The 10,222-nt window shown below is 55.6% G+C and overlaps 1 protein-coding gene across 2 annotated transcripts in view; it reads left to right on the top strand.

Moving 5' to 3' along the window:
- Positions 1 to 10,222, top strand: part of FAM3D (family with sequence similarity 3, member D) — a 30,246-nt gene that overhangs the window by 6,919 nt on the left and 13,105 nt on the right. The window contains exons 2-4 of one of the 2 annotated variants that reach the window (XM_005868423.2): positions 2,174 to 2,224; positions 4,000 to 4,107; positions 8,430 to 8,450. In XM_005868423.2, coding sequence (XP_005868485.1) covers positions 2,212 to 2,224; positions 4,000 to 4,107; positions 8,430 to 8,450 — 142 coding nt within the window. In that variant the 5' untranslated portion in view covers positions 2,174 to 2,211. Of the gene's footprint in view, positions 1 to 2,173; positions 2,225 to 3,999; positions 4,108 to 8,426; positions 8,451 to 10,222 lie in introns of both variants that reach the window. The other variant, XM_005868422.2, reaches the window with a different exon arrangement.

The following is a 10,222-nucleotide window of genomic DNA, read 5'->3' as shown; positions in this document are numbered from 1 at the left end:
ACTTTCCACCCTCCCACCCCATCTACCTGTGATCACACACCACCCCGGGCCCACCGAGCAACCACACAGGGAGGGCAGGACATCTCTCCCTGTCCCCTGGCCCCAGAACGTCCTAACCTGAATAACAGGTTGTGACATCTCAGCAGGAACGAGGAAGAAAGGAACTGTTTGGGGTTTGGGTGGCTGCAGAGGGAATTCTTATCCACCCAGCCTGCGATCCTGTCCCTGGTGCCGGGCTCCCTCCCACCCCAGCAGGCCAGGCCTGGGCTTCAACTCCAGAGCAGCCACGGCTGGCAGGGCGAGCCATTGGGGCGGACTCAGGAGAGCAGAGAGCCCTGCAGTGCAGAGAGGGTAGTATGGGCTCATCCAGGAGGGACAGCAGGCCGTCCCTGTCCCTCCCCTGACCATGGCTAAAGCCAGAGTCCCTGCTTGGCCCGGGCATGACAGCAAGAGGCTAGCTCCCTGCCCAGATATGTGCCTACCATCTCTCTCTCTCTCTCTCTCTCTCTCTCTCTCTCTCTCGTTCTATACATGGGTGATAGTTTTTCTGTATCTCTGTTCTCCTCCTTGTCCCGGTCTCTCTTCTGTCTTCTTCTTTCTCTCTTTCTGTCTCTGTCTCTCCATCTCCCTCTCCCCTTGTCTCTCCAGTCTGTCTCTGTGCATGCTCCCTGTGGAATATCCATGTCTGTCCATTCATCTGCCTATCCCTCTCCCTTCTGTCTGACCCTGCCCCTGTCCTTCCCTCTTGTCTGCCCCAGTTATCCTAACTCCTCCACGCACAGGGGACCCCACAGAATGTCTTTTGAGCCTCATATCCAGGTGCCGGAGCTCCTGGACTATATAGGTCGCCCCTAAGAACATTCAAGAGATAATACAGTTTTATATCGGGGTTTGGGGGGGAGGGGGGAGTTGGTCACTTGAATTTCAGAAAGTTAACTGTACAAAATCTCTGTGGGTGGGGCCAGGTGATCACTCCGATTTCTCATCTAGAAGGCCCTGGAGGGTCGAGCCAGGACAGTGGAGTTTGTATAATCTCAAGAGGAGACATGGATTTGCCTTTGTCGTTGCTGTTGTTTAAATATCAACAACAGACCCAGCCCACCTGCCTCAGTGCCAGGTCCCTGGCTCATATCTGGATCCTTGGCAGTTGGGCTTCGGACACCATGTCTGTTGAGATAGATTCTTAGGGAGAAGAAGATTCTGGGGGGGGTTGGGAGACGGGCAGAGCGGTGGGAGCCAGTCGCTGCCGTCAGAGGCCCTCAGAGGCCCTGGGCTGGCTGTGGGGAGGCCCAGACCTGGGACAGTGGTCGCCAGCCCACCATCTCCAGAGTCCTGCTGGGGGTCAGAGCTGCCGAATCGCTGGTAACTGCCCAGGCTCTGGGGGTCAGCATGGGGCGAGGTGGGCCCAAGGATGGCCCTCCCCTTGCCCAGGACTCAAAAGGGGAACTTCTATTTCAACTCTCCTCTCAGACAAATATCACTGGCGGAGGGATCCTGTGGGGATGGGGTGGTCAGACACCTGCATTCAGATTCCGACTCTGACCCTTGCAAGCTGAGCTGAGCAACCCTGAGCTTAGCCATGGTGAGTCCTAGCTACTCGCCCGAAAATGCAGGCTGTGAGGATTAAAGCAGGTGATGCATGGACAGCGCAAATGCGCCTGCAATACCCGGGCCCTGGTTGCTTTTCATTTGCTACATCAGCAAAAATCCCTGATGGTTTCCATGGGGCTCGCTAGCTCACGTCTCTCCACTGACTAAATGGATGGTCAGGTGAACAAATGGATGCATGGATGGGTGGATGGATGGATGGGTGGATGGGTGGATGGATGGATGGATGGATGGGTGAATGGATGGATGGATGGATGGGGAACTAAATCAATTCTCCAAGAGATGGTGCTGGCAGACTGCACCTTACTCCACTTTCTAATCTCTACATGCGAAAAAGCCATGTTGAATATCTAATCCCAGTGAAGGAGAGGTGGAGGCAGAGAGGGAAGAAAGACCGCTGCTCTTCTGTCCATGTGGCAGATGGTGAGGAACCAAACTGAAAGGACGGTGGCCTCACTGAGAGGCCCCGGGCCCTAACCTTCAGTCTTCTTCACTCTCAGAGCCCTTCTCACCCGCGTGGAGGAGCCAAGCTCCGGTTTCCCATTTGATTTTCTTCTCTCCACAGGCCGCCGCTGAGCCCAACCCGCTCCTCGCCGGGACAGGATGAGGCCATCAGGTAGGACCGGGAATGAGGACTCTAGGGCTCAGGGTTGGGGCCGAGGTTGGTTTGAAATCCTTTTTCTGTCAGCGGTGTCTGCTGTTCTGGACTCGGAGGGCATTTGGCTGTATCTTTGTCAAGTGGTCAGGCCAGAAAGCCAGGAGGAAACCAGTCCAGGATGAGCCTGGGGAGTGGAGGAGGCGACTTTGCCTCCAGGCGGAAGGTCTAGGAAACCTTTGGCGCCGGGACCCCAATGCGGCCGGGATCATGGGGAGTCCTCCTCTTGGAAACCCCTGACCCTGATTGGAAATTAGGGACAAAATATTTGCTCCAAGGAAAGCTTTTCCAGAATCCTCATACCATCGGGCCGGGCATGAAGAGAACTTTGCCTTCTAGTCTATGCCCTCATTTGGACAGATAGAGAAACTGAGGCACTGACTAGGAAGTGAACACAGTTCCCTGACATCCCACAACAGCTGTGAGGGAGTTGAGTTTCAAAGTCAATTTACTGGCCTGGGTTCAAATCCCACCCCCAACACTTACTAACCACGTGACCACCTCCCTGAGCCTCCGTTTCCTCATCTGTAAATAGGAATAATCAGTAGGGCCCAGCACAGGGTTGCTGAGAGGATGAACTGAGATAACGCATGTAAAAGCTGTTGGCACGGTGCCTGGCACAAAACGAGTGCTGTGTAATGTGATCCCTGAGAGAAAATCCCACAAATAGCCACACTGTGTCCTTGAAGATGAGGGTCCCCACACACCTGCGCTCCACCCCACAGCATCCAGGGGGCCCTCTCGCTCACCCCAAGGAGCTTGGGACCACAGTGCAAGGCCACAGAGCTGAATTCAGGACTGAGGAGGAGCATGATGCCGAGGAAGGGGTGAGGGGGGAGGGGTCAGGCAAGGAGCCCGGGCTCTGGCCTGGTGGTTGGAGTGGATCCGGAAGCAGCAGCAGCCACCAGAGTCCTTGAGCGGGAGGTGGATTGGGGCCCACTTCTCGCCCTCGTGGAAGAGCAAAGAGCAGGACCGGGAGCTCAGGGGGGTCCATCCTATGTGTGGGTTGGTCCCCAGTGATGGGACGGGGTAGGGCAGCATCTGTCTGTGAGGCAGGGAGGACCCTCTGTCCGTGTTCCTGTCGAGAGCTGTGTGTGGTTATCGGTGGTGGCTCTCGGGGGAGTTGATGGAAAATATGGGGGACAAACAGCACTCCCCGAGCCACCCTGGAGGCTGCCTAATGGTGACAACAATCACATCTCTCCCAGTAAGCATGGGCTCCGTGGCAAGGATGTCACCATATTCACTCTGTGACTGAGGGACTCCAACTCAGGGGCCCAGCTCCGTCCGAGGCCACACTGCTGTGGGTGGCTGCCAGCACTGGCCAGGGCCTCCTGACGGCGGTGACACTCACCTCCAGGCTGTCCGCAGCAGGGCCCGCCTCCTGCCCGCCTGCGGCAGGCTCCCAGGCCTCGCCCTGGAGCTGCTCTCTCCGGAGGGCTCCAGGAAGGTGTGCTTCTAACTTTCTCTCCCGTGGTCCCACTTGGGGAATGTGGCCCGTCATCACGCAGCACCATCTCACCATTCTCATCATCACGTGGTTCACACGGCTCTCAGCTCGGGGGCCCGGGGGCCGGCCCACAGTGTGGGTGTGGGTGTGGTGTGACCTACAACGTGGGGTCTCATGACGGGGTCTCACTGTGCGGATCTGGCGAGGACTCGCATGGAATCTCGCCACGAGGCTCTGCGATGCCGTCCGGTGCTGTGGTCTCATGTCCGGTCTCCTTGCTCTGCAGGACTGTTTCGTCTCCTGGCCTTCATCTTTGTCCTGATCACCTCATTGATCTTTATCCGCAGCTACCTCAGCCTCAGCATGAAAACCATCCGTCTGCCCCGCTGGCTGGGTGAGTGCAGCTCACTGCTGGGGCAAGGCCTGTGGACCAGGGCTGAGGGCCGAGGATCTATCCCTCCCTCCGTCCCTGGGGACCCTGAGACATGACTGAGTGTGGGCTTGCCTTTGGCACCCCAGCCATTGTGGGGTGGGAGGTGAGAGAGGACACCCAGAGCATGTGCCTACTACATCCAGGGCGAGCTTGGAAATGAGACCCAAGAAGGAAGGCAGAGAGCAGGAACGCAGGGAGGGGACGGGGAAGAAAACCGTCTGTGCATTGAGTGGCTTCCACCTGCACTGGCTGTTCCCTCTGCCTGGGACCCTCTTCGCGCAGAGCGCCCTGGGGCCAGCTCCTTCTCAGCCTTCAGGTCCTTGCTCAAACGTTACCTCTTCAGATGCCTTTCCTGACCACACGGCTACAGCTGCATTGGTCACCAATGTCATTTATTTGTTTTTCACTTGGTTGTTGTCTGTCTCCACCCTCTGGAGTATAAGCTTCCTGGAGGCAGGGATTTTAGCTTGTGCACATCCATCTCTCTAGCACCTGGTACAGAGCAGATGCTCAGTAAACATTCGATAAGTGAAAGAAAAATGGATGGATACATGGGTGATGCGTGGATGAATGAATGATAGATGGGTGGGTGAATGGATGGGTTGAGGGATGGATGAATGGTGATGGGTGATGGGTGATGGGTGGGTGATGGGTGGGTGATGGGTGGAGGGATAGATGAATGATGATGGGTGAATGGATGGGTGGAGGAATGAATGAATGGTGATGGGTGATGGCTGGGTGATGGATGGAGGGATGGATGAATGGTGATGGGTGAGGGGTGAATGGATGGGTGATGGGTGAATAGATGGGTGGAAGGATGGATGAATGGTGGTGGGTGGAAGGATGGATGAATGGTGGTGGGTGAGGGGTGAATGGATGGGTGATGGGTGAATAGATGGGTGGAAGGATGGATGAATGGTGGTGGGTGATAGGTAAATGTATGGGTGGAGGGATGGATGAATAGTGATGGGTGATAGGTGGAGGGATGGATGAATGGTGATGGGTGAGGGGTGAATGGATGGGTGATGGGTGAATAGATGGGTGGAAGGATGGATGAATGGTGGTGGGTGGAAGGATGGATGAATGGTGGTGGGTGGAAGGATGGATGAATGGTGGTGGGTGAGGGGTGAATGGATGGGTGATGGGTGAATAGATGGGTGGAGGGATGGATGAATGGTGGTGGGTGATAGGTGGTGATGGGTGGTGATGGTTGCTAGCGGCTTTACAGTCATAGTCTCATTTAATCTGCACAAATGCCCCCTAGGGTGATCCATGTTGTGATTGTGGAGTGCACTCATGCTTGACCTCCTGTTGTGGTTTTATGCGTAGTCTGCAAAAACAGAAGCTTCCAAATTCCCCTGTAGATGTCAGAATAGGAATGGGAACCCAAGCCTTCCAGATCCAAATCCTATCAAAGAAAGGAGAGAAAGGGAAGTGATTGATACCTCTGATTTTGTCCTCCTCGAAGACCAAGAGCCCCCTGCAATGGCATAGTCAAACATAACAACGCCCAGGTCAGCCCATGGCTTCACAGCAGCCAGAAGCCAGGCACCCTGTCTTTAACACAAGCTCCCCACCATGGGGTCTCAGATGTCCCTCACCTTGTCCACTTGTCAGCCACGGTTTATACCCAGGTCAGGATGGTTTATACAGATGCATGCTGGCCACCGTGTCCCCAGCCCAGGGCACTGCTTTTATAGACTAGAGATTGGCTGGGCTGCACTGATGGCCTTGGAGGAGATGGGCTCAGGTCGATGGTGGAGGCTCAGACAGGAATTGAGACCAGGGGTGTCCTCTGGAGGAGAGCGCCCCAGCCTGAGGTGGGAGAGGAGACTGTTTGAAAGGAGACCCCAGAACTCAACCACCTGGGGTTTGACAAATCAATACCTCCAACCAAAATTACCCAGTGACTATTCTGTTAGGTCCCAAACCCTGAAGTGAGGACCATGCCCCCCCCAACCCCCACTCACAGTTTGAGCTGGGGAGACAAATAGACTTAATCACAGAATATACAAAAACAAGAGTGCATGATCCCGAGTCCTGAGAAATGCTCACAGTGGCAGGAAATAGACCAGTGGGGAAAGTGACCATGAAAACCCATTAGCATTGCCCTAGCCAGTTTGGCTCAGTGGATAGAGTGTTGGCCTGCAGACTGAAGGGTCCCAGGTTCGATTCCGGTCAAAGGTGTGTACCTCAGTTGCAGCTCAATCCCTGGCCCTGGTTGGGGCATATGTGGGAAGCAACCATTGATGTGTCTGTTTCACATCGATGTTTCTCTCTGTCTCCCTCTCTCTTTCTCTCTCTCTCTCTCTCTCTCTCTCTCTCTCCCCCCCTCCCTTCTACTCTGTCTAAAAATCAATGGAAAAATATCCTCGGATGAGGATTAACAACAACAACAAAAACACATTAGTGTTCGGCGCAGGAAGCGGTAACGTTCATTTACTGCAGAGATCCTTAACATGGCTGCACAGACCCCACCTTGTAGATAATGCATTAATATAGAAGCACATGTATTACTAGAGCACATACTTATTTTCTAATATTTTATGACATATTGATATGCAGTTGGTTTCCTATCTATTTTGTTTCATAATTTGGTAACTTGCAGTCTGTTACAGTGGGAGGTACTAAGTGTCTCAGAGAAGTGGGAATAAATGTATTCATAGGCTTTCCCAAACCACCACAGGTCCATGGCGCCGAAATCAGGAGACTAAGAACTCCTGGTCTACCTGCAAACTGGGCGGGGCTCTTTCCGATGGGCGTGACAAAGCCAACTCTAACTGGTTTAAACATAGCGGGATGTCTTGTGTCATGTGACGGGGGAGTCCATGGATGACGGGCTTCAGTGTGGCTGGATCTAGGGGCCCTCACAAAGCCTCCCGAGTCCCTGTGTCCCTGGGCTCTGCTGGTTGCTACTGAACCTCCTCCCTGGGCAGCCTTCTCTCTCAGGCAGGAGTGATGGCTACCATCTCTCCAGATGCTCATCTTCCCGCTGAGCGGAGAACTTCTCTCTCCCTCCGGCCATATACCCCGCCAGGGAAGGGCTGTCCCCGGATGTAATGTCAGGACTGCTCCCGCCTGGCTGCCAGCCTACTCCTGGAGTCTTGGAGGCAGGGGGAAGGGACACGCCATGGTGAACAGCCCCCTGATGACCAAATGGAAAGTGTTTCAGTGGGGGCCCCCCAAAAGAGTTCCCACCCCTAGGATTTCTGTGGGGGGCCCTGTCCTCTAGGACTCACTGCCAGTATCGTGGGAGACCTCCCGTGGAACCCCTGAAACAACCAGGATTCAGTGTGAATGAGACGTTAGAAAGTGACCACGGCCCCACGCCCGGAGCAGACCGTCAGGGAGTCAGGAAAGGGGCTGACCACACCAGCCACACGCTCCGGCCATCACTGAGGCCAGGGCACCAGGCGCCGGGCGGGACCCTCACAGCCTGACCTCACTGGGTGGTCTCCACAGCCTGCGAGGTGGGTGTGGCGGCCTCCACGTGAAGTCAAGGGGAACCCACACCCGGCACACAGCCGGGAGCAGGGCTCCAGCTCCAGCCGGTCTCACAACAGAGCCTGGCTTCTTGTCAACCATGAGAGCCATGTGTGTGTGTGTGTGTGTGTGTTCATGTGTCCATGAGTGTACATGTGTGCCTGTGTATTAGTGTATCTGCATGTGTCTATGTGCATGTAAGTATACATGCTTGTGCGTGCATTTATGTGCACGCTTTGTGTGTTTGTGTATTTGTGTGTCTGTGTGTGATTATATGTGTATGCTTATATGTGTGTGCATGTTTGTGTGTGCTTGTGTGTGCATGCGTCTGTGTGTTCATGTGTCCATGAGTGTACATGTGTGCCTGTGTGTTAGTGCATCTGCATGTATCTATGTGCATTTATGTATACATGCTTGTGTGTACATGTATGTGTACGCTTTGTATGTTTATGTATTTGTGTGCCTGTGTGTGCCTGTGTGTGCTTGTATGTGTGTGCTTATGTGTGTGCACATGTGTATGTGTATGCTTGTGTGTATGTCTGTGTGTATGTGTATGCTTGTGTGTGTGTGTGTGTGTGTGTGTGTGTGTGAAGGGGTATCAGTGGCAAGTGAGGAAGGATTCCCAGAGGAGATGGGACTTTTAGCTGATTTTAACACCCGCCAAGGGAGGGGACTCTGCTCAGCCAGGCCAGCACCACTCTGAATCCCCTCTTCCCACTCCCCAGCCCCCAGCCCAACCTCCATCCTGAGGGGGGCCCTAAGCACTTTCTCACTAAGCAGATTCTTCTTCTCTCCAGCAGGTCCACCCTCCAAGAAGATCCGTAAGTATCTCCCAGCACCCCTTTGCCTTAGTGAGATGCTCAGGGCCTCTAGCCCCAGCCCTTCAGGTCCCAGAAAAATCTCCTTTCCAGAACCTGCCCGGCTCCCTCCTCCCACAGCCCCATGTGCCCTCCGACCCCCTGTGCCCTGTGGCAGGGATGGCCCCTTCCCAGCCATTCAGGCTGATAGGATGGCTGAGCTGTCCCCTTCCCCAGCCCCCCACACTGCAGTCTGGACATGCCTGTCCCCGCCTTCCCTGTCGCCTCCCCTGTCCCAGCGCCTGGCCCCCGCACTTCTCCCTTGACTCCCCCCACCCACTGGGGGCTGTGCTAATTGTCACCATGGCAACGACCACAAGCTTGGCTCATGGTTCCTGCTTCAAAGTACTATACCAGCACCATGTCAGGGACTACAGGGGCCCCAGAAGGGGGTGCTGATTACCTGTTGGAGTAGAAGTGCCAATTGAGCCAAGAGCAGTGGGGCAAAGTGTTCTGGGCTCCAGGAGGGCCACCCCCTGCCCATGGATGGGGTCAGGGAAGGCATCAGGGAGGAGGTGACCTTCAGCTGTGCCTTGTGGAGGCGGGAACAGCCTATGCAAAGGCTCAGAGGCAGGAAGGCTGGGGCTCCCGTGGAGACCTTGGCTGCAGAGTCGAGGACATGAGAGTGGAGAGAGCACTGGGCGGGCAGGAATGCTGGCACCACAAATGCTGGACACGCAGGTGTCTTAACAGTGAGGACCCCAGCCCCCCAGGTGGGAGGAGGTGGAGGGAGAGACAGCTATGATGATGATGATGGTAACAATGATCGAGGGCTAATGTGTGCCAGACAGTGTATTCAGAACGTTACAGACATCGCATGCCACCCTCACCACAATCCTGTGCAGGTGCTGTGACTATCCCCATCTCATAGATGAGGACACTGAGCTCAGAGAGGTGACCTGCAGATGGTGGAGTGGGAGTCGAGCTCCCCGTCTGGTCCAAAGCCCACACTCTCAACGCCTCCTTACAAGAGGCAACACCGCCAGGTCCCTGGTCCCTCCTCTCTCCCGACAGAGCGGGAAAGCAGCGCCAGGGGTGGGACTGACCTGATTGAGAGGCCTGAGGCCCAGTGCCCTGTGGGATTCCAGAGCAAAGACTGTGAGGATGAACACAGACATTCACCCTGCACCCCCCTCCGCTCCCTGAAGCCTCCGGGGCAGCTTCCAAAGTAGACACAGAGTCACAGTGTCGTGGTGCTGAGCGAGCACTCAGCTGCCGTCTGCTGGGAAGATGGCAAATGCAGGCACACCTGTGCCGCCCACCTTGCCCGCTCCCACGGTGGGCATCACCCACCAATCCCAGCACCTTCCCCTCCAAACCCACAGGCAGCCTCTAAGGTAGACCCACTGGCATGAAGAAGAAACCTGTTAGACCACCCTGAGCTACACCGGTGCCTCCTTTTACAGCTGGCGAAGGGAGGGGAGAGATCTCTGGCAAGTCACACAGCAGGTTCTGGGAGCAGCCCAGGCTCCCTGGCCGCACCCTCCAGTGCTCAGCCTCACACCCTGAGCTGCAGCACTAGCTCCCGCTGGGCCTGGGCAGCGGGTGGGGCGGTGCCCAAGCCCAAACCCAGAGAGCAAATCCCCTGCCTCCCAGCGGCTGAGACCCGGGGCCCCATCCCCTTCGTCCCTCAGCCTGACTGTGCAGGCTGGACGGTCAGAAAATCAATCCTGGGAAAGCCAGCCTGTTGGCATCGGTTTATCAGACTCAGCTGCAGTTGATAAGGCTCGGGGGCG

The sequence above is a fragment of the Myotis brandtii genome, unplaced genomic scaffold (genome assembly GCF_000412655.1).
Source record: "Myotis brandtii unplaced genomic scaffold, ASM41265v1 scaffold268, whole genome shotgun sequence".
In the NCBI taxonomy this organism is placed as follows: domain Eukaryota; kingdom Metazoa; phylum Chordata; class Mammalia; order Chiroptera; family Vespertilionidae; genus Myotis; species Myotis brandtii.
The sequence above is the reverse complement of the archived record's forward strand: the minus strand, read 5'-3'. Positions and strand labels throughout refer to the sequence as shown.